Here is a 24,662-nt window from a genome sequence, read left to right on the forward strand (position 1 = left end):
TTTATCCTGGCTTTCCCCTCTCTCCCCCTGCCCCCCACGTCTATCCTGGCTTTCCCCTCTCTCCCCCTGCCCCCACGTTTATCCTGGCTTTCCCCTCTCTCTCCCTGCCCCCACGTCTATCCTGGCTTTCCCCTCTCTCTACCTGCCCCCACGTCTATCCTGGCTTTCCCCTCTCTCCCCCCACATGCCCCCACGTCTATCCTGGCTTTCCCCTCTCTCCCCCTGCCCCCACGTCTATCCTGGCTTTCCCCTCTCTCCCCCTGCCCCCACATCTATCCTGGCTTTCCCCTCTCTCTACCTGCCCCCACATCTATCCTGGCTTTCCCCTCTCTCCCCCTGCCCCCACATCTATCCTGGCTTTCCCCTCTCTCCCTGCCCCCACATCTATCCTGGCTTTCCCCTCTCTCTCCCTGCCCCCACATCTATCCTGGCTTTCCCCTCTCTCTCCCTGCCCCCACATCTATCCTGGCTTTCCCCTCTCTCTACCCTGCCCCCACGTCTATCCTGGCTTTCCCCTCTCTCCCCCTGCCCCCACGTCTATCCTGGCTTTCCCCTCTCTCTCCCTGTTTCTCCATCTGTCTGTTTGTCTGTGTCTTTCCCTTTCTAACCTGCTCTCTTGCCCTCTCTTTCAATTCATTTCAATGGGGCTTTATTGGCATGGGAAATAAGTCATAAATAAAAGTGAGAAGAAACTAATTTAATAACATCAACCAAAAACTATTAGAAATTACCAGTAAACTTTGCAGTCAAAACGGTTTAAAAAAGATAAAGGCATTTCATGCTTTATATTATCAGCTACAGTATGTACACTGTTTTAGCAATGTGAAAATAGTTACAGTACGAACAGTCTGGGAAGATAAATAAACAACGTTGTTTGAGCTACAGTTATTGACCTTTTCTCATGGCAACAGGCCACAAATCTTGCTGCTGTGAACATTGTGTTATTTCGCCTAACGGATATGGTAGCTTATCGATGTTTGATTTGTTTTGTAATTCTTTGTGTCTGTGTGATCTGTGGAAGCTACAGTACCAGCCAAAAGTTTGGACACACATTTTCATTCATTCTCACTCATTCTCATATTTATTTTTTACTATTTTCTACATTGTAGGATAATAGTGAAGACATCAAAACTATGAAATAACGCATGGAATCATGTAGTAACCAAAAAAGTGTTCAACAAATCAATATATATTATATTGGAGATTCTTCAAAGTAGCCACCCTTTGCCTTGATGACAGCTTTGCACACTCTTGGCATTCTCTTAACCAGCTTCATGATGTAATCACCTGGAATGTATTTCAATTAACTGGTGTGCAATTAACTGGTTGTTAAAAGTTAATTTGTGTAATTTCTTTCCTTCTTAATGTGTTTGAGCCAGTCAGTTGTGTTGTGACAAGGTAGAGTGCTATAGAGAGTCCTATTTGGTAAAAGACCAAGTCCATATTATGGCAAAAGACCAAGTCCATATTATGGCAAGAACAGCTCAAATAAGCAAAGAGAAACATGAAGGTCAGTCAATCTGGAAAATGTCAAGAACTTTGAACGTTTCTTCAAGTGCAGTCACAAAAACCATCAAGTGCTATGATGAAACTGGCTCTCATGAGGACCGCCACAGGAAAGGAAGACCCAGAGTTACCTCTGCCGCAGAGGATACATTTATTAAAGTGAACTGCACCTGGGATTGCAGCCCAAATAAATTATTCAAAGAGTTCAAGTAACAGACACATCTTAGCATCAACTGTTCAGAGGAGACCACGTGAATCAGACCTTCATGGTCCAATTGCTGCAAAGAAACCACTACTTAAAACCTTTTTGGGATAGGGGGCAGCATTTTCACTTTTGCATGAATAGCGTGCCCAGAGTGAACTGCCTCCTACTCTGTCCCAGATGCTAATATATGCATATTATTATTGGTATTGGATAGAAAACACTCTGAAGTTTCTAAAACTGTTTGAATGATGTCTGTGAGTATAACAGCACTCATATGGCAGGCGACAATCTGAGAAAAATCCAACCAGGAAGTGGGACATCTGAGGTTTGTAGTTTTTCAAAGCTTGACCTACCGAATACACATTGAGATATGGATAAAGTTGCACTTCCTACGGCTTCCACTAGATGTCAACCGTCTTTAGAAACTTGAATGAGGATTCTACTATAAAGGAGGGGCTCATGAGACCTCTTTGAGTCAGTGGTCTGGCAGAGTGTCTTGGTCTCATGACGCGCGCTCCCGACAGAGTTACCTCTTTTTTCCAGTGCTTTTCTTCAGACATAGGAATTCACCGGTTGGAACATTATTGATGTTTTATGTTAAAAACATCCTAAAGATTGATTCCATACATCGTTTGACATGTTTCTAAAGCACTGTAAGGGAACTTTTCGAGTTTTTGTCTGGATGAAGTGCCTGCGCCTCATGAAGATGGATTACTGGGCTGAACACGCTAACAACAAGTGGCTATTTTGACATAAATGATGGACTTTCTGGAACAAATCAGTAATTTATTGTCGAACTTGGATTCCTGGGAGTGCCTTCTGAGGAAGATCATCAAAGGTAAGTAAATATTTATGGTGTTGTTTCTAACTTCTGTTGACTCAAAAATGGCGGATATTCCTCTGTCTGGATTGGGTTCTGAGCGCCGTTCTCAGATTATGCTTTTTCTGTAAAGTTTAAAAAAAATCTGACACAGCGGTTGCATTAAGGAGAAGTCTATCTTTAATTCTGTGAATAACAGTTGTATCTTTTATCTATGTTTATTTTGAGTATTTCTACAAAATCACTGGATGTTTTGGAATCAAAACATTACTGTATGTAATGCGCCAATGTAAACTGAGATTTTTGGATATAAATTTGCACATTATCGAACAAAACATTCATGTATTGTGCAACATGATGTCCTATGAGTGTCATCTGATGAAGGTCATCAAAGTTTTTAGTGATTCATTTTATCTATATTTCTGCTTTTGTGACTCCTCTCTTTTCCTGGAAAAATGTCTGTGTTTTTTTGACTTAGCTATGACCTAACATAATCATATGTTGTGCTTTCGCTGTAAAGCATTTTTGAAATCGGACACGATGGGTAGATTAACAAGATGTTTATCTTTAATTTGCTGTATTGGACTTGTTAATGTGTGAAAGTTACATATTTCAAAAAAATATCTTTGAATTTCAGCGGAATGTTGTGGAGGGGTTCCGCTAGCGGAATGCCTGCCCTAGAAAGGTTAAGGACACCAATAATAAGAAGAGACTTGCTTGGGCCAAGAAACACGAGCAACGGACATTAAACCAGTGCAAATATGTCCTTTGGTCTGATGAGTCCAAATAGGAGACTCATCAAACCGCCGTGTCTTTGTGAGATGCAGCGTAGGTGAACGGATGATCTCAGCATGTGTGGTTCCTACCGTGAAACATGGAAGTGTTATGGTGTGGGGGTGCTTTGCTGGTGACACTGTCTGTGTTTTATTTAGAATTGAAGGCACATTTATCCAGCATGGCCACCACAGCATTCTGCAGCAATACACCATCCCTTCTGGTTTGCACTTAGTGGGACTATCATTGTTTTCTCAACAGGACATTGACCCAAAACACACCCCCAGGCTGTGTAAGGGCTATTTGACCAAGAAGGAGAGTGATGGAGTGCTGAATCAGATGACCTGGCCTCCCCAATCACCTGACCTCAACCCAATTGAGATGGTCTACGATGAGTTGAACCGCAGAGTGAAGGAAAAGCAGCCAACAAGTGCTCAGCATATGTGGGAACTCCTTCAAGACTGTTGGAAAAGCATTCCTCATGAAGCTGGTTGAGAGAATGCCAAGAGTAATTAATCATTTGATTTGTTTAACACTTTTTTGCTTACTACATGATTCCATATGTGTTATTTCATAGTTTTGATGTATTCACTATTATTCTACAATGTAGAAAATAGTAAAAATAAAGAAAAACCCTTGAATGAGTAGGTGTGTCCAAACTTTCGACTGGTATTGTATACAGTTGAAGTTGTAAGTTTACATACACTTTAGCCAAATACATTTAAACTCAGTGATTCACAATTCCTGACATTTAATCCTCGTGAAAAGTACTTGTCTTGGGTCAGTTAGGATCACCACTTTATTTTAAGAATGTGAAATGTCAGAATAATAGTAGAGAGAATGATTTATTTCAGCTTTTATTTCTTTCATCACATTCCCAGTGGGTCAGAAGACCCATTGCCTTCACATAGAGAGTTCACTGTGTCAGCAGTCACACATCACTTGGTTCTGATTGGACACATACTCCCCTCTGACAAAAGGTTAGGATGCTCAGTGATCATGTTGTATTACTCCTAAAGGATGGCAGACTGACAGAGGGATTGTCTGCTCAGCTTGGATATGAGACTGCTAGCTCAATAAAGAGAAAGGATGGCAGACTGACAGAGGGATTGTCTGCTCAGCTTGGACCAATATAGTTGAAAGGTTGTATTTCTAGCTGATCCCTAGCTGCTGTAGTGTATCTGTATGTATGTGGCTCGAGACCAAGACATTTATTACAGGAGCCTTCTATTGTCAGGGGAGCAGTTTGGTGAGGGAGGAACCTCTCTAAAATATTAACCTGAACTTCTCCTCATCACACAACAACACACTCAGTACCTCATCACTCAACAACAGACTCAGTACCTCATCACACAACAACACACTCAGTACCTCATCACACAACAACACACTCAGTACCTCATCACACACAACAACACACTCAGTACCTCATCACACAACAACAGACTCAGTACCTCATCACACACAACAACAGACTCAGTACCTCATCACACACAACAACAAACTCAGTCCCTTGTCACACACAACAACAGACTCAGTACCTCATCACACACAACAACACACTCAGTACCTCATCACTCAACAACAGACTCAGTACCTCATCACACACAACAACAAACTCAGTACCTCATCACACACAACAACAGACTCAGTACCTCATCACACACAACAACAAACTCAGTCCCTTGTCACACACAGAGTCAGTCCCTCATCACACACAGCAACAGACTCAGTACCTCATCACACACAACAACAGTCAGTCCCTCATCACACACAACAGGGTCACTGTCCCAATAATTACAGAGGGCACTGTATATAATCTATCCTCTACACTGTATTTAGACCTCATCAGTTACCTAGGGAGTGACTACTGTACTGTCTCTGTGTGGGTGTAAAGAGGGCACTGTATCTAACCTCTACAGTGTATTTAGACCTCATCAGTTAGCTAGGGAGTGACTACTGTACTGTCTCTGTGTGGGTGTTGTAAAGAGGGCACTGTATCTAACCTCTACACTGTATTTAGACCTCATCAGCTAGCTAGGGAGTGACTACTGTACTGTCTCTGTGTGGGTGTAAAGAGGACACTGTATCTAACCTCTACAGTGTATCTAACCTCTACACTGTATCTAACCTCTACAGTAATCTGGACACTTATTTATAGAATTGAGCAGTGCTTTTACTGCAGGTTTTGATGTAGATTCTTCTTTCAATCACATTGAATGAAACATGATTTTAATAGTAGTATGCAGTGAAATAATATAATGGGTGTGTGTCTTAGAAAAATGCAGGGTGTTCTGTATAGATGTAGGATCTTAATTTGATCACTCGTTTATTGCTCAGCAGGAAATGCAAACTAGTAGTGTATTTGAGTTTTAAAAAGGCTTTTAAAGTTTGTAATTTCCACTTTGAAATTTCAGACTTGATTTGCGCTAATGGAAAATGTATCATTGAGGCGGCATTTAGCCTATTGGTAAGAGCGTTGGACTAGTAACCGAAAAGTTGCAAGATCAAATCCCCGAGCCCACAAGGTAAAAATCTGTTGTTCTGCCCCTGAACAGGCAGTTAACCCACTGTGTAACGGTTTTCCTCCTCTTCTGACGAGGAGTATGAAGGATTGGACCAATGCCGAGCGTGGTAAGTGTTCATGTTATATTTATTAAACTGAACACAAAAATAACAAACACGACAAAAACAAAACAGCAAACAACTACCCACAACCCATAGAGGGAAAACAGGCTGCCTAAGTATGGTTCTCAATCAGAGACAACGATAAACAGCTGCCTCTGATTGGGAACCAGACCAGGCCAAACACAGAAATACAAAAACATAGAACAACACAGAATGCCCACCCCAACTCACGCCCTGACCAAACTAAAATAGAGACATAAAAAAGGAACTAAGGTCAGGACGTGACACACTGTTCCTAGGCCGCCATTGTAAATAAGAATTTGTTCTTAACTGACTTGCCTAGTTAAATAAAAATAAACCCCTACAAAAATATTCATTAATAATAATTCAAATTTCCTGTAGCTGCAGGATGATTTTATTGCTGTAGAAAACTGGCTCAAGTTAAGATCCTACATCTGTATTTGTGGTGGTAATGTGGCAATGGAAGGTTCCATTGTGTATTCTCTACTTTCATATCTGTTCAAATAACAATGCTTCAGATATTTATTTAAACCAGAGATGCATTGGTATCTCCATTTACCCACCTGTGTGTGTGTGTGTGTGTGTGTGAGAGAGAGAGACAGAGCAGTAATGTAGCTCCACCCCACCCTGGCATGCCACCTTGAATCAGGTGCGAGAAAGATGGGAGCAATCAGATGAATTAACGTCTGTCGCTCCTCTTCACTCGTTCCACGCAGGCTTATACATCCCTGGCTCCGCCAATCAGAGCGATGGAAGAGGAGAGGAGAGGGATGAGAGGACCAGCGGCCTCGGGGGCTGGCGGCCCACCGCTCATATCACTGCTGGGAGGGGAGAGGGGGATGGAGGGGGAGGGGAGGGCGGTAATCCAGTGAGACACACAGAGGAGAGAGGCAGTGTGAGGGCAACGCCTCACAGCACCGGGAATCTCTCTCTATTACACTACTGCGCTCTCTCTCGCTCTACCACTTTCACTCTCTCTCTCTCCCCCCTTTCTCTCTCTCTCTCTGTCGCTCTCTCTCTCTCTCTCTCGCTCTCTCTCTCTCTCTCTCGCTCTCTCTCCACTCAAAATTAAAAAAAGGGCTCTCATCTCTCATTCAGTGCTCTCACTTGACTGAGGGCTGCTTTTGCATTGTTAATTTATTCTCTTTTTCTCTCTCTTTCTCTTTTATATTCTCTCATTGTTCTAAAATATCCCTGCTGTGGAAGAGGATGCATTGATGAAAAAGGACCCAAAAAATGGGAATTTTTTTATTTGCAGATTTTTTCTCTCTCAAGGAGTTCTCATTGGAAGTGTCTTTGTTCTTTAATTTCTATTTATTCATGTATGTCCTTTCCGCTCCTTGTACGGCTGTGTTGCTACTAGGGAAAAAGGTTAGTGTGTCTGTGAGGAGCCAGCAGAAGTGATCGAGTGACTCTGCATGAAGAGAGGAGAGGGGATATCTGGCTGTATCGCGCTGTGACTGTGAATCCACGACCACCCCGGAGAGACGGTGACTGGGATGCCATCGTTAACCTTAGAACTCTCTCGTTAACTAACCCCACAGCCTGGAACGCCACAGCCTGGAACGGACAGATCAGGGATAAGGAAAGAAGAAAGAGAAGAGACACAGAGAAAGGAGAGAAATCCTTCCATCGTTCCTGTAGCAGGGTTGTGCTGTGCGTCTGATGTGCGGTAGCTGCCAAGCACCATGGATATAAACGTGCAGTCTCACCGGTTCTACTTCCCTCAGATCTACTGTACTGATGCAGTGCCTGCTGGAGCCCAGGTCCAGGTCACAGCGCAGGAATTTAAAGTCAGGTAGGTTACTGTACTGTACAATGTACTGGGTACCACTGGGTTGGTTACTGTGACGCTACGCTAACTGTTGTACTCTAATGCAGGGTCTCTTAAACAATGGGTCAGGACCCAAAGTGGTCCCTGGGCATGTGAGAGGTGTCTCTAGTTATGAGAATGCATCAATGATCACACACTATTTCTTCTTAATTTGGTTTGTTGGAGGACGAACAATTTGTCATTTGGGTCTTGAGCTGAAAAAGTGTAAGAAGCCCTGTTTAACATGTGTCTACTTTACGAGGTCTGCATCTCCAATGACATCACTCATTATCATATTCCCTATCTAGTAGAGATGTGTTGTTTTTCCTGCTACCAGTAGTACATCGCTGTGTCTATTAGAGAGCAGGGGCTTTGATGGGATTGCAGATTGATGTACAGATACAATTGCAATGTACAGAATTAATGTAAATCTCTATCCTATGGAATAGACAGCCATGTCTGTTCTGTACTATACATTGTGTTTCTACATATGAGCCAGCAGTGAATGGTTGTCATTGCAGAGGGGCAGGGGTAGAATGGTAATGTGTTAACTGGGCAGTCAACATCCTGATAGGGGGATGAGGAAGGAGGAGCAGAGGAGAGGGGATTGAAGAGAGAAAGAAAAAGAGGAGGAGAGAGGAAAGAAGAGAGAAGGAAGGAGAGGAGGAGGAGAAGAGAGGAGGAGAGGAGATAAGGAAAGAGAGGAGAAGAGAGAAAGAACGAGAGGGGGAGGCGTTGATGGCTTGTAAAGAAGCTTGCCAAGACTGCTGGGGTGATGAAAGTGGTGTTGTGTTTTGTTTGTCTCTGAGGGCTGCTGCGGTGGCCGTGTGTGTGTGTGTGTGTGTGTGTGTGTGTGTGTGGCTGGCTGGCAGCAACTGTGACTGTTTGTTCTTTCTGCCTGCCCTCTCTTTTCTCACTTCTCTCTGCCCGCCGCTCCACCTCTTCTTCTCTTCCTTCTTTCCTCCACTCCTCCTAAACCCTCGCAGCTCCCATGATGCCTTGGAGCATCCTTCCCTGATATGGCCGCTGTCGTCATGGTTGCAGAGTGCTCAGAAACACATGTTTAGATATTCTGTAAAGTGTCTATTGTCTTCAGCACCATCTTTGTTATCGAACATGATTATGTTTGGCTGTTGTATCAGAATCACCTTAATTCACCAAGTATATTTACACAGACCCATAATCTGCTTCAGTGTGAAGGTGCTCTCTGTAACTGACAAACAGAATACAGACACAAGTCCACATAGACATCATACAGATGTCAGAACTTACTTTGAGACAGTTTGCTACAGCAGGACAATAATTATTCAGCAACAGGAAATGTGAATTAATCTGTGGATGATAATGAATGGACATTTTTGTAGGGGTCGATACATTTTTCATTTGGGCAAAATGAAGTCTGACATTTCAAAGGGGAAATTAAATACTTAAAAAAATACTTTTTAAACTCAAATACACTGCAAATTTGCATTTAATGCTGTGCAGGAACATTCTCAGCAACAAAAGAGTGACCAAATTAAGATCCTACATTTGTACCGAAAGTACAATGTCGGTACAGAAAACATAAAACTTTAAATTCTGGAGTATAGGCTGATTACAGTGGGAATATACCATTTACAGAGGGGAGAACAAGTATTTGATACACTGCCGATTTTGCAGGTTTTCCTACTTACAAAGCATGTAGAGGTCTGTCATTTTTTATCATAGGTACACTTCAACTGTGAGAGACGGAATCTAAAACAAAAATCCAGAAAATCACATTGTATGATTTTTAAGTAATTCATTTGCATTTTATTGCATGACATAAGTATTTGATACATCAGAAAAGCATAACTTAATATTTGGTACAGAAACCTTTGTTTGCAATTACAAAGATTATATGTTTCCTGTAGTTCTTGACCAGGTTTGCACACACTGCAGCAGGAATTTTGGCCCACTCCTCCATACAGACCTTCTCCAGATCCTTCAGGTTTCGGGGCTGTCGCTGGGTAATACGGACTTTCAGCTCCCTCCAAAGATTTTATATTGGGTTCAGGTCTGGAGACTGGCTAGGCCACTCCAGGACCTTGAGATGCTTCTTACGGAGCCACTCCTTAGTTGCCCTGGCTGTGTGTTTCGGGTCGTTGTCATGCTGGAAGACCCTCCCTCCATCCCTCCACCCATCCCTCCCTCCATCCCTCCATCCATCCCTCCGTCCATCCCTCCACCCATCCCTCCCTCCATCCCTCCACCCATCCCTCCCTCCATCCCTCCGTCCCTCCCTCCATCATCCCTCCGTCCATCCCTCCGCCCATCCCTCCCTCCATCCCTCCGCCCATCCCTCCCTCCATCCCTCCGTCCATCCCTGTCTCCATCCAAGTTTTAGATTTGACCAAGTAATAATCTGGTATGTGATCTCTGGTCAGATTTCTCCTCTCTAACTGATGACTAGATCAGCTTTAACAGACTGAGTTTTCCTCTGGTAAGCAGCTTTCAAAACAACCAGCCCAGGAGGGCTATGTACATATTGTGGCAGACGGCAGGGAGAGGTGAGGGGAGTGGTGATTAAAGGGAGATATCTTGCAGCCTGCTGGCTCCACCCCCAGGCCTTATATGGACTTCCTGCCCCAACAAGGCAAGCCTATGGACCATTAAGCCATGGAGTCCTTGGGGATAAAAGAGGAAGCGGGCTGCTCAAACAGGGAGAGGACTGAGAGTAAAACCTGTGTTATGGAGAGTGTGAGAAGAGAGAGAATTATCTGTGTGATTACCTGTTGTGACCTGGACTGTCTGATTACCCCCATTGTGTACCGAACCCGGTTTGGCTGAGGACCTGAGTTTTAGGATTACCCCTGCAGAATGGAACGGACAACGAGAGCGGATTGGACTGTGAACTGGCTGCTGAATTCCCCCCCTTTCCCACAGTGTGCAAATCTTGCTAATAAATCCCCCATTTGTATTCTAGTTGTGCTTTGTGTGCGTGTTTGGTTATTCAACTTGGTGATGTGGAAACCCCACCCCCTTGAACCTGCTACATGTGGTGGAGAATGTGGGCAACCCAACCCAAGTTTAATAACTAAACAGACACGGAGCACAATGGAAGCATTGGTGAAACAGCTGATGGAGGTGAACAAAGCCCAGCAGGATATGCATCAGGAGCTGCTGGAGGAACAGCGTCAGCAGACCACTCTCCTGCGAGCTAAACTTAGCCAGCTGACAGCCGCCCAGGCTGGCATGGTGGCAGGCGCAGCAGTCTCTCACCCCAAACCCAGTAGGTTTTTACTGAAGCTGACAGAGGTTAATGACATTGAGGCTTGCCTTCGAGAGGACGGCGAGCAGGGAGAAATGGCCCCATGAGCAATGGGCCAGCCTGCTAGAACCCTTCCTGTCAGGCGCGGCACAGAAGACCTATCAGGATCTGACGGTTGGCCAGGCGACGCATTGCGAGGGGCTGAAAAAGGAAGTCCTGCGCTGGTATGGTTACACCCTGATCAGCAGGGCACAAACATTCCATGATTGGGCGTAAGATGCTATAGCTTCCCTCCGATTGCAAATGCATGATCTAATTAGGCTGGCCAAGAGCTGGCTAACTGTTGAACCACTGACACTCAAGTCCATCGAGAAAGTGGTCATAGATACATTTCTACACTCTCACCCTTCCGAAGCTAAAAAGTTAGCAAGCCAAGCTAACCCACAGAGCGCAGATCAGCTGGTGGAACTGGTGGAAGGACAACAGGTGGCTTTGGAGGTCCTGCGCAACCACAGAAGTCGGAACCCTCCACAACCACAAAAGGGCGGAGGACCATGCCAGGACCCCGGCCAAGGATTCGGGGACACCAACAGCCAGCTACCCGAGATGACGCCTTTTCCTAAACCTGGACAGCAGGAAGTGCTACGCCTGGAACTGTCCCATCCACGATGTCTTCGGGCCTCGGCCAGTGAGGTAGCCACCGGGTGTCCCTGCGGCTTGCTGATGGCATGCTGGGCTGAGGAGAATGGTCCTTCCCCTGTCACCCCGGTAAGAGCCAACGGAAAGGACACCATGGCACTTGTGGACTCCGGGAGTATGGTGACCCTGATCTGCCCTGACTTCGCCCAGTCCCCGAACCTGACTGACACCGTGGCCATCACGTGTATACACGATGAGACCAAGGACTACCCTACCACACTCCTCCACCTACAGACCACAAAGGGACAACACACAGGGCCAGTGGGAGTCGTCCTGAACCTGCCTGTGCCGGTCCTTATCGGGAGGGATTTCCTGATGTTCCTCCAACTATGGACCAGTATGTCCAGAGACGTGGGGAACCGAGGGAACCAGAAGGGAGGAGGAAGCCGGAGAGGTGGGAAGGACGCCAGAAGGAGGGATGCCCGGATGTATGGATTCTAGGAAGTGGACTCCCAGACGTCAATAGAACCCGTCTCGGAGGGTGTCTCGGGTGAAGCAAGACTGGAGGAAGGTGTGGCGAGTCTGGGAGACATGTTCCCAAGGGACCTTGAGGTGGCGCCAGAGCCCGCCTGTCTAGTGGGCTAGTTCGGCACGGCCCAATTTGAGGATCCCAACCTGGCCAGCGCTCTCCGGCAGGTGACCGTGGTGGACGGAAAGCCCACGGAGGGGGTAAGTCAGATCAACTACCCCCATTTTTCTATAAAGAAGACATTGCAGTATCAGGTCGTGAAGAAGAAGGATGAATGTATGGAGTTGTTGTTGGTTCCCCGTCCCTTTGTACAATCTGTCCTGCAGTTGGCACACTCCCACCTTCTAGGGGCTCCTCTAGGGGTGGAGAAGACCTTAGACTGGATCAAGGCACGATTTTACAGGCCAGATGTGAAAAGAGCAGTGAAAGAGTACACATGTGATTTCATCGGTGGCCATGGTGCACAGGAGAATGGCTTCCGGGTACTTGGTGGCATAATCCAGAATCACCAGGATGTATTGGTGCCCTTGGTTGCTCTTGGCTAGAGGCCCCACCTGGTCCATTGCGATCCTGCAGTTGGCTGGAGCACCAGCAGGTGACGCCAAAATCACACTTTTGTGGCCCCTTTATTCCCCTATCCATTATTGCAGTCCCTTTCAGCAGGATCGCAATGGACCAGGTGGGGCCTCTACCCAAGAGCAACCACTGGAGATGTGTTCTCCAGTGAACCAGGACACACCGATCTAGTCCAGCACAACATCATCACCGAACCTGGGGAAAAGGTGAAGTTGAGACCCTAACGCATACCAGAAGCATGGAGAGAGGCTGTCAGGACCGAGGTAAAAATGATGTTGGAAGCTGATATCATCAAAGAGTCGAATAGTGAGTGGTGCAGCCCCATAGTGTTGGTGCCGAAACCAGATGGCACCATTCACTTCTGTAATGATTTTAGAAAGGTCAATTAAATCTCAATGTTCGACGCCGACCCCATGCCCTGAATTGATGAACAGCTAGGGACCGCCTGATTTATCAGCACGCTCGACCTGATGAAGGGTTATTGGTAGGTGCCCTTAGCTCGAATAGTGAGTCGAATAGTGAGTAGAGGGCTTATGTACCTGATGAAGGGTTATTGCTACCAATAACCCTTCATTAGGTCGAGCGTGCTGATAAATCAGGCGGTCCCTAGCCGTTCATCAGTGGGAGAAAACTGTTTTTGCCAAACCTGATGTGCTGTTCCACTACAAGTAGCTGCCCTTTGGGGGCCTGCTACAATACAGTAAGTTACAGCCACAGTAGAGGGCTATGTAGCTACAGTAAGTTACAGCCACAGTAGAGGGCTATGTAGCTACAGTAAGTTACAGCCACGGTAGAGGGTTATGTAGCTACAGTAAGTTACAGCCACGGTAGAGGGCTATGTAGCTACAGTAAGTTACATTCACAGTAGAGGGCTATGTAGCAACAGTAAGTTACAGCCACGGTAGAGGGTTATGTAGCTACAGTAAGTTACAGCCACGGTAGAGGGCTATGTAGCTACAGTAAGTTACAGCCACAGTAGAGATGGCTATGTAGCTACAGTAAGTTACAGCCACGGTAGGGGTTTTAGGCTATGTAGCTAGATATCAGCTGAACGTTACAGCCACAGTAGAGGGTTATGTAGCTACAGTAAGTTACAGCCACGGTAGAGGGCTATGTAGCTACAGTAAGTTACAGCCACAGTAGAGGGTTATGTAGCTACAGTAAGTTACAGCCACGGTAGAGGGCTATGTAGTAGCTACAGTAAGTTACAGCCACGGTAGAGGGTTATGTAGCTACAGTAAGTTACAGCCACGGTAGAGGGCTAGCTGTAGCTACAGCTATGTAGAGGGCTATGTAGCTACAGTAAGTTACAGCCACGGTAGAGATGAGCTACAGGTTACAGCCACGGTAGAGGGTGTTCTACACCTGCATTGCAGCTGTTTGGGGTTTAGCTGGTAAGTTACATTCACAGAGGGCTTTGAGATATCAGCTGATGTACGAAGGGCTATATAAATAAATTTTATTTTATTTAGAGGGCTATGTAGCTACAGTAAGTTACAGCCATGGTAGAGGGTTATGTAGCTACAGTAAGTTACAGCCACGGTAGAGGGCTATGTAGCTACAGTAAGTTACAGCCACGGTAGAGGGCTATGTAGCTACAGTAAGTTACAGCCACGGTAGAGGGCTATGTAGCTACAGTAAGTTACAGCCACGGTAGAGGGCTATGTAGCTACAGTAAGTTACAGCCACGGTAGAGGGCTATGTAGCTACAGTAAGTTACAGCCACAGTAGAGGGCTATGTAGCTACAGTAAGTTACAGCCACAGTAGAGGGCTATGTAGCTACAGTAAGTTACAGCCACGGTAGAGGGCTATGTAGCTACAGTAAGTTACAGCCACGGTAGAGGGCTATGTAGCTACAGTAAGTTACAGCCATGGTAGAGGAGCTATGTAGCTACAGTAAGTTACAGCCACAGGTAGAGGGGGACAGAGAGTAGCTAGAGAGAGACAGAGAGAGAGAGAGGGTCTAGAGTTACAGAGAGAGCCATGGAGAGGGTTATGTAGCTACAGTAAGTTACAGCCAGAGAGAGGGAGAGAGCTACAGTAAGTTACAGAGACGGAGAGGGACAGAGAGAGAGAGCTACAGAGAGAAGTTACAGCCACGGAGAGAGGGCAGATGTAGCTACAGAGAGAGTTACAGCCACGGACATAGAGAGGGCTATGTAGGGACAGTAAGTTACAGAGAGAGAGACGGACAGAGAGAGGGCAGAGAGAGAGAGGACAGAGAGAGAGAGGAGAGACAGAGAGAGAGGGGACAGAGAGAGAGAGACAGAGAGAGAGAGGACAGAGAGAGGGAGAGGGCAAGAGAGACAGAGAGGGACAGAGAGGGAGAGAGAGACAGAGAGAGAGAGGGACAGAGAGAGAGAGAGAGAGAGAGAGAGAGAGGGACAGAGAGAGAGAGAGAGGACAGAGAGAGAGGACAGAGAGAGAGAGAGGGACAGAGAGAGAGAGAGAGAGAGAGAGAGGGGGACAGAGACGGACAGAGAGAGAGACAGAGGGAGAGAGAGGGACAGAGAGAGAGAGGGACAGAGAGAGAGAGGGCCAGAGAGGGACAGAGAAGGAGAGAGAGAGGGACAGAGAGAGGGACAGAGAGAGAGAGAGGACAGAGAGAGAGAGACAGAGGGACAGAGAGAGAGACAGAGAGAGAGAGAGAGAGAGAGAGAGAGACAGAGAGAGGAGAGAGAGAGAGAGAGAGAGAGAGGGACAGAGAGAGAGAGAGAGAGAGAGAGAGAGGGACAGAGAGACACAGAGAGAGAGGGACAGAGAGAGAGAGGGACAGAGAGAGAGAGAGGGCCAGAGAGAGAGAGAGAGGGAGAGGACAGAGAGGGACAGAGAGGAGAGAGGACAGAGAGAGAGGAGAGAGAGAGAGAGAGAGAGAGAGAGGAGAGAGAGAGAGAGAGAGAGAGAGAGAGAGAGAGAGAGAGAGAGAGAGAGAGAGAGGAGAGAGAGAGAGAGAGAGAGACGGACAGAGAGAGAGAGGGACAGAGGGAGAGAGAGGGCCAGAGAGAGAGAGAGGGCCAGAGGGAGAGAGAGGGAGAGAGAGGAGAGAGAGGGACAGAGAGGGACAGAGAGAGAGGAGAGACAGAGAGAGAGAGAGGGACAGAGAGAGAGAGAGAGAGGACAGAGAGAGAGAGAGAGGGACAGAGAGAGAGAGAGAGGGACAGAGAGAGAGAGAGAGAGAGAGAGAGAGGAGAGAGAGAGAGGACAGAGAGGAGAGAGAGAGGACAGAGAGAGAGAGAGAGAGGACAGAGAGAGAGAGAGGGACAGAGAGAGAGACAGAGAGAGAGGGACAGAGGGAGAGAGAGGGACAGAGGGAGAGAGAGAGACAGAGGGAGAGAGAGAGGACAGAGGGAGAGAGAGAGGGACAGAGGGAGAGAGAGAGAGAGAGAGAGAGAGAGAGAGAGAGAGAGAGAGAGACGGACAGAGAGAGGGAGAGAGAGAGAGGACAGAGAGGGACAGAGAGAGAGAGGGGACAGAGGAGAGAGAGGGACAGAGAGAGAGAGAGAGGGACAGAGAGAGAGAGAGAGGGGACAGAGGGAGAGAGAGAGGGAGAGAGAGGACAGAGGGACAGAGGGAGAGAGAGAGGACAGAGGGACAGAGGGAGAGAGAGGAGAGAGGGAGAGAGAGAGAGAGAGAGAGAGAGGGGGACAGAGAGAGAGAGAGAGAGAGACGGACAGAGACGGAGAGAGAGAGAGAGAGGACAGAGAGGACAGAGAGAGAGAGAGAGAGACGGACAGAGAGAGGGACAGAGAGAGAGAGGGACAGAGAGAGAGAGGGACAGAGGGAGAGAGAGGGACAGAGGGAGAGAGAGGGCCAGAGGGAGAGAGAGGGACAGAGGGAGAGAGAGGGACAGAGAGAGAGAGAGAGAGGGACAGAGAGAGAGAGAGAGGGACAGAGAGAGAGAGAGAGAGAGGACAGAGAGAGAGAGAGAGAGAGAGAGAGAGGGACAGAGAGAGAGAGAGAGAGAGGGACAGAGAGAGAGAGAGAGAGAGGACACAGAGAGAGAGACACAGGGACGACAGAGACGACAGAGAGAGAGAGACAGAGAGAGAGAGAGAGACGGACAGAGAGAGAGAGAGACAGGAGAGGGACAGAGAGAGACAGAGAGAGAGAGAGAGAGAGGACAGAGAGAGGGACAGAGAGAGAGAGAGACAGAGAGAGAGAGAGACAGAGAGAGAGAGGAGAGGACAGACAGAGAGAGAGAGAGAGGGACAGAGAGAGAGAGGGACAGAGAGAGAGAGGGACCAGAGAGACAGAGAGGAGCCAGAGAGAGAGAGGAGACAGAGGGACAGAGAGAGAGGACAGAGAGAGAGAGGGACAGAGAGAGAGAGGGACAGAGAGAGAGAGGGACAGAGAGAGAGAGGGCCAGAGGGACAGAGAGAGACAGAGAGGGAGGGACAGAGAGAGAGAGAGACAGAGACACAGAGAGAGAGAGGGGACAGAGAGAGAGAGAGGGACAGAGAGGGACAGAGAGAGAGAGACAGAGAGAGAGGGACAGAGAGGGAGAGAGAGGGACAGAGAGGAGAGAGAGAGGAGGGACAGAGAGGGAGAGAGAGGGACAGAGAGGAGAGAGAGAGGGGGACAGAGAGGGAGACAGAGAGAGAGAGACAGAGAGGGAGAGAGAGGGACAGAGAGGGAGAGACAGAGAGGGAGAGAGAGAGAGAGGGGACAGAGAGAGAGAGAGAGAGGGACAGAGAGAGAGAGAGGAGGGACAGAGAGAGAGAGGGACAGAGAGAGAGAGAGGGGACAGAGAGGGGGACAGAGAGAGAGAGAGAGACAGAGAGAGAGAGAGAGAGAGAGAGGGACAGAGAGAGAGAGAGAGAGGGACAGAGAGAGAGGAGAGAGAGAGGACAGAGAGGGAGAGAGAGAGAGAGGGGACAGAGAGAGAGAGAGAGAGGGACAGAGAGAGAGAGAGGGACAGAGAGAGGGAGAGAGAGAGGGAGAGAGAGGGACAGAGAGAGAGAGGGACAGAGAGGGAGAGAGAGGGACAGAGAGAGAGAGAGAGAGGGAGAGAGAGGGACAGAGAGAGTGCTAATTTGGTATAGAGCAGACCTAACTCACTCCATTAAATTAATCAAAACAGGAACATTCTACATTTGGCTAGAAATTCAAAAGGAAATTATCCTAACAGAGAAAAATGCCCTCCTGTGTGCTACCTATATCCCCCCACTAGAATCCCCATACTTTAATGAATACAGCTTCTCCATCCTGGAGGGAGAAATCAATCATTTCTAGGCCCAGGGACATGTACTAGTCTGTGGCGACCTAAATGCCAGAACCGGACAAGATCCTGACATCCTCAGCACACAGGGGGACAAACACCTGCCTGGAGGTGACAGCATTCCCTCCCACATATGCCCCCCTAGGCACAACTATGACAACATAACCACCAAAAACGGGTCACAACTCCTGTAGCTCTGTCGCACGCTGGGTATGTACATAGTCAATGGTAAGCTTCGAGGGGACTCCTATGGTAGGTACACCTATAGCTCATCTCTTGGCAGTAGTACTGTGGACTACTTTATCACTGACCTCAACCCAGAGTCTCTCAGAGCGTTCACAGTCAGCCCACTGACACCCCTATCAGACCACAGCAAAATCACAGTCTACTTAAACAGAGCAATACTCAATCATGAGGCATCAAAGCCAAAGGAACTGAGTAACATTAAGAAATGCTATATATATATATATATATATATATATTTTTGACCTCTCAGCTTCCCTATCAAATCTAAAAATCTCAAATAGAAAACTGAAGAAAATGAATAACAATGACAAATGGTTTGATGAAGAATGCAAAATTCTAGGAAAGAAATTGAGAAACCTGTCCAACCAAAAACATAGACTGTTACGGTTTTCTAGGTGTGAAGGAGAGTCGGACCAAAATGCAGCGTGTAGATTGCGATCCATGTTTAATGAACAACGTGAACACGAATTAACACAAACACTACAAAACAAAGAACGTAATGAACGTAATGAACAAAAGGAAAACCAAAACAGCCTATACTTGTGAAAACTAACAAAGACAGGAACAAGGACACTAAGGACAATCACCCACGACAAACTCAAAGAATATGGCTGCCTAAATATGGTTCCCAATCAGAGACAACGATAAGCACCTGCCTCTGATTGAGAACCACTCCAGACAGCCATAGACTTTGCTAGATAACCCCACTAGCTACAATCCTAATACATACACACCAAAACCCCAAGACAAAAACACACCACAATACAAAAACCCCATGCCACACCCTGGCCTGACCCAATACATGAAGAAAAACACAAAATACTTAGACCAGGGCGTGACAGAGACCCGGAAAAACTGAGTCTACGCCTTCACTATAGTGAATCACTAAAACAATACAGAAATACACTACGGAAAAAGAAGGAACAGCATGTCAGAAATCAGCTCAATGTAATTGAAGAATCCATAGACTCTAACCACTTCTGGGAAAATTGGAAAACACTAAACAAACAACAACACGAATAATTATCTATCCATAATGGAGATGTATCGGTAGACCACTTCTCCAATCTTTTTGTCTCTATGACAAAGAATAAAGAGCAAAAACATATACATGATCAAATACAGATCTTAGAATCAACTATTAAAGACTACCAGAACCCACTGGATTCTCCAATTACATTGAATGAGTTACAGGACAAAATAAAACCCTCCAACCCAAAAAGGCCTGTGGTGTTGATGGTATCCTCAATTAAATGATCAAATATACAGACAACAAATTCCAATTGGCTATACTAAAACTCTTTAACATCATCCTTAGCTCTGGCATCTTCCCCAATATTTGGAACCAAGAACTGAATACCCCAATCCACAAAAGTGGAGACAAATTTGACCCCAATAACTACCGTGGAATATGCGTCAACAGTAACCTTGGGAAAATCCTCTGCATTATCATTAACAGCAGACTCGTACATTTCCTCAAAGAAAACAATGTACTGAGCAAATGTCAAATTGGCTTTTTACCAAATTACAGTACAACAGACCACCCTGCACACCCTAATTGACAACCAAACAAACCAAAACAAAGGCAAAGTCTTCTCATGCGTTGTTAATTTTAAAAAAACCTTAGACTCAATTTGGCATGAGGGTCTGCTATACAAACTGATGGAAAGTGGTGTTGGGGGTAAAACATACAACATTATAAAATCCATGTACACAAACAACAAGTGTGCAGTTAAAATTGGCAAAAAAACACATATTTCTTCACACAGAATCGTGGGGTGAGACAGGGATGCAGCTTAAGCCCCACCCTCTTCAACATATATATCAACGAATTGGCGAGGGCACTAGAACAGTCTGCAGCACCCGGCCTCACCCTACTAGAATCCGAAGTCAAATGTCTACCGTTTGCTGATGATCTGGTGCTTCTGTCACCAACCAAGGAGGGCCTACAGCAGCACCTAGATATTCTGCCCAGATTCTGCCAGACCTGGGCCCTGACAGTAAATCTCAGTAAAACAAAAATAATGGTGTTCCAAAAAAGGTCCAGTCACCAGGACCACAAATATAAATTCCATCTCGACACTGTTGCCCTAGAGCACACAAAAAACTATACATACCTGGGCCTAAACATCAGCGCCACAGGTAACTTCCACAAAGCTGTGAACGATCTGAGAGACAAGGCAAGAAGGGCATTCTATGCCATCAAAAGGAACATAAATTTCAACATACCAATTAGGATTTGGCTAAAAATACTTGAATCAGTCATAGAGCCCATTGCCCTTTATGGTTGTGAGGTCTAGGGTCCGCTCACCAACCAAGACTTCACAAAATGGGACAAACACCAAATTGAGACTACACGCAGAATTCTGCAAAAATATCCTCCGTGTACAACTTAGAACACCAAATATTGCATGCAGAGCAGAATTAGGCCGATACCCACTAATGATCAAAATCCAGAAAAGAGACGTTAAATTCTACAACCACCTAAAAGGAAGCGATTCTCAAACCTTCCATAACAAAGCTATCACCTACAGAGAGATGAACCTGGAGAAGAGTCCCCTAAGCAAGCTGGTCCTGGGGCTCTGTTCACAAACACAAACACACCCTACAGAGTCCCAGGACAGCAGCACAATTAGACCCAACCAAATCATGAGAAAACAAAAAGATAATTACTTGACACATTGGAAAGAATTAACAAAAAAACAGAGCAAACTAGAATGCTATTTGGCCCTACACAGAGAGTACACAGCGGCAGAATACCTGACCACTGTGACTGACCCAAAATTAAGGAAAGCTTTGACTATGTACAGACTCAGTGAGCATAGCCTTGCTATTGAGAAAGGCCGCCGTAGCCAGACATGGCTCTCAAGAGAAGACAGGCTATGTGCTCACTGCCCACAAAATGAGGTGGAAACCGAGCTGCACTTCCTAACCTCCTGCCCAATGTATGACCATATTAGAGAGACATATTTCCCTCAGATTACACAGATCCACAAAGAATTCGAAAAAACAAATCCAATTTTGATAAACTCCCATATCTACTGGGTGAAATTCCACAGTGTGCCATCACAGCAGCAAGATTTGTGACCTGTTGCCACGAGAAAAGGGCAACCAGTGAAGAACAAACACCATTGTAAATACAACCCATATTTATGCCTATTAATTTTATCTTGTGTCCTTTAACCATTTGTACATTGTTAAAACACTGTATATATATAATATGACATTTGTAATGTCTTTATTGTTTTGAAACTTCTGTGAGTGTAATGTGTACTGTTCATTTTGATTGTTTATTTCACTTTTGTAGATTACCTACCTCACTTGCTTTGGCAATGTTAACACATGTTTCCCATGCCAATAAATCCCCTTGAATTGATTTGAGAGAGGAAGAGACTGCAGGGAAATCTGAGAAGAGAGATATTGTATACATTGTTGCTTTGGCAATATTGACTCAATGTTTTTCATGCCAATAAAGCAGCTTGAATTTGAGAGAGAGAGAACTTGAACCAATTGTACATCGTTACAACGCTGTATATATATTATCTACCTCACTTGCTTTGGCAATGTTAACATATGTTTCCCATGCCAATAAAGCCCGTTGAATTGAACTGAGAGACAGAGTGGAGAGAAAAGGAGAGACGGGGAGAGAGAGAGGAGTGGAGTGGAGACTGCAGGGAAATCAGAGAAAGTAGAGAGAGATAAAGAGAAAGAGCACGAGAGAGAGAGACGGCAGGGAAATCAGAGAGGAGATAGAGAGAGAGAGAGAGAGAGTGCAGGGAAATCAGAGGGAGGAGAGAGACTGCAGGGAATTGAGAGAGAACGGAGAGAGAGACTGCAGGGATATCAGATAGGAGAGAGACTGCAGGGAATTGAGAGCGAAAGGAGAGAGAGAGACTGCAGCGATATCAGAGAGTGGATAGAGAGACTGCAGGGAAATCAGAGAGGATAGAGAGAGAGGAGAGCAACTTTAGGGAAATCAGAGAGAAAGGGGAGAGAGAGAGACACTGCAGAGAAATCAGAGAGATAGGAGAGAGAGAGATAGAGACGGAGAGTGGGGGGATGGTGAGAATAGCAGTGGAATGCAAAAGAGAGGATGGAGGCAGGAGAAACAGAAATAGAAAGAGAGGAAGTGACGGTGTGATAGAGAAAAAAGAAAGATAGGTTTAAAGATGGTTGAGGGGTAGAGTAGTACATGTCTTAGAAAAGCCTTTGGGAAGAATTCTAACCCACCCCTTTTCCGATGTGCGTGTGACTGCATTTACACTCAGTGGACAGTTTATTACATGCTGCCCCCAGTTCATCAAAATGGTTTGCTCCTACAGACAGTGAGTCACGTGGCCGTGGCTTGCTATATAAAGCAGGCAGGCAGGCATCAAGGAATTCAGTTACTGTTTGATTGAACATAAAAATGGGCAAAACAAGTGACCTAAGTGACTTTGAGCCTGTTATGATCATCGGTGCCAGTATCTCAGAAACGGCCTCCTGGGCTTTTTACTCACAACAGTGTTTAGGGTTTACCGAGAATGGTGCGGCAAACACATAATATCCTAACAGCTCGTTGATGAGAGGTTGAAGGAGAATGGTGCAGCAAACACATAATATCCTAACAGCTCGTTGATGAGAGGTTGAAGGAGAATGGTGCAGCAAACACATAATATCCTAACAGCTCGTTGATGAGAGGTTGAAGGAGAATGGTGCAGCAAACACATAATATCCTAACAGCTCGTTGATGAGAGGTTGAAGGAGAATGGTGCAGCAAACACATAATATCCTAACAGCTCGTTGATGAGAGGTTGAAGGAGAATGGTGCAGCAAACACATAATATCCTAACAGCTCGTTGATGAGAGGTTGAAGGAGAATGGTGCAGCAAACACATAATATCCTAACAGCTCGTTGATGAGAGGTTGAAGGAGAATGGTGCAGCAAACACATAATATCCTAACAGCTCGTTGATGAGAGGTCGAAGGAGAATGGTGCAGCAAACACATAATATCCTAACAGCTCGTTGATGAGAGGTTGAAGGAGAATGGTGCAGCAAACACATAATATCCTAACACCTCGTTGATGAGAGGTTGAAGGAGAATGGTGCAGCAAACACATAATATCCTAACAGCTCGTTGATGAGAGGTTGAAGGAGAATGGTGCAGCAAACACATAATATCCTAACAGCTCGTTGATGAGAGGTTGAAGGAGAATGGTGCAGCAAACACATAATATCCTAACAGCTCGTTGATGAGAGGTTGAAGGAGAATGGTGCAGCAAACACATAATATCCTAACAGCTCGTTGATGAGAGGTTGAAGGAGAATGGTGCAGCAAACACATAATATCCTAACAGCTCGTTGATGAGAGGTTGAAGGAGAATGGTGCAGCAAACACATAATATCCTAACACCTCGTTGATGAGAGGTTGAAGGAGAATGGTGCAGCAAACACATAATATCCTAACAGCTCGTTGATGAGAGGTTGAAGGAGAATGGTGCAGCAAACACATAATATCCTAACACCTCGTTGATGAGAGGTTGAAGGAGAATGGTGCGGCAAACACATAATATCCTAACAGCTCGTTGATGAGAGGTTGAAGGAGAATGGTGCGGCAAACACATAATATCCTAACAGCTCGTTGATGAGAGGTTGAAGGAGAATGGCATGAATCGTACAAGCTAGCAGGCAGGCCACAAACAGGCAAATAACGGAGCAGTACAACAGTGGTGTGCAGAACGGCATCTCGGAACGCACAACTCATCGATCCTCCTCACGGATGGGCTATTGCAGCAAGCAGACGTCCCCACCGGGTTCCACTCCTATCAGCTAAACAAGAAGTGGCTCCAGTGGGCACGCCATCACAAACACTGGACAATTGAGGAGTGGTAAAACATTGCCTGGTCCGATGAATCCTGGTTCCTGTTGCGTCATGCTGATGGCAGAGGTACAGGCTGGTGGCGGTGGTATAACGGTGTGGGGAATGTTTTCCTGGCACACCTTAGGTCCCTTGATACCAATTGAGCAACGTTTCCATGCCCTGAAGAATTCAAAGAGGTGTTTAACCTGGTACCTAATAAACTGGCCACTGTGTGTGTGTGTGTGTGTGTGTGTGTGTGTGTGTGTGTGTGTGTGTGCGTGTGGAGCCCCCTCCAGTGGTATATATGTAAGGGATTTGCTGGCCCCCCAAAACGAGTGTTGCGTAACAGTGAGCCAATCCTCTACAAGTCATTGTTTTCATTTCCCCATTCTAAAGCCCCAGTTTAAAGCCTCTGGCTACAGTACTGGACATGATTGCTCTGAGGATTAGGTTTTAGGATGATTGTAAGGTTATTTGTTGTAGGAAGCAGCAACAAACTTGACACCAAACACAATTTATGCATCGACCCAGTATGTGGGTGAGTCGATGCATTCAATGCATCAGTCATTCAATCATCCCAGCTAACTCACTTGTCCTTCGTGAACTAACACTCACA

The 24,662-nt window shown here is 46.0% G+C and overlaps 1 protein-coding gene across 1 annotated transcript in view; it reads left to right on the forward strand.

Annotated features, from left to right (window-relative positions):
* Nucleotides 1-7,012: 7,012 nt before the first annotated feature.
* The window catches only part of evlb (Enah/Vasp-like b), a 137,158-nt gene continuing 119,508 nt past the window's right edge, over nucleotides 7,013-24,662 (forward strand). Inside the window, 1 exon segment of the mRNA XM_042300904.1 lies at nucleotides 7,013-7,752. Coding sequence (XP_042156838.1) covers nucleotides 7,643-7,752 — 110 coding nt within the window. The 5' untranslated portion in view covers nucleotides 7,013-7,642.

Source organism: Oncorhynchus tshawytscha, linkage group LG18 (assembly GCF_018296145.1).
Source record: "Oncorhynchus tshawytscha isolate Ot180627B linkage group LG18, Otsh_v2.0, whole genome shotgun sequence".
NCBI lineage: Eukaryota > Metazoa > Chordata > Actinopteri > Salmoniformes > Salmonidae > Oncorhynchus > Oncorhynchus tshawytscha.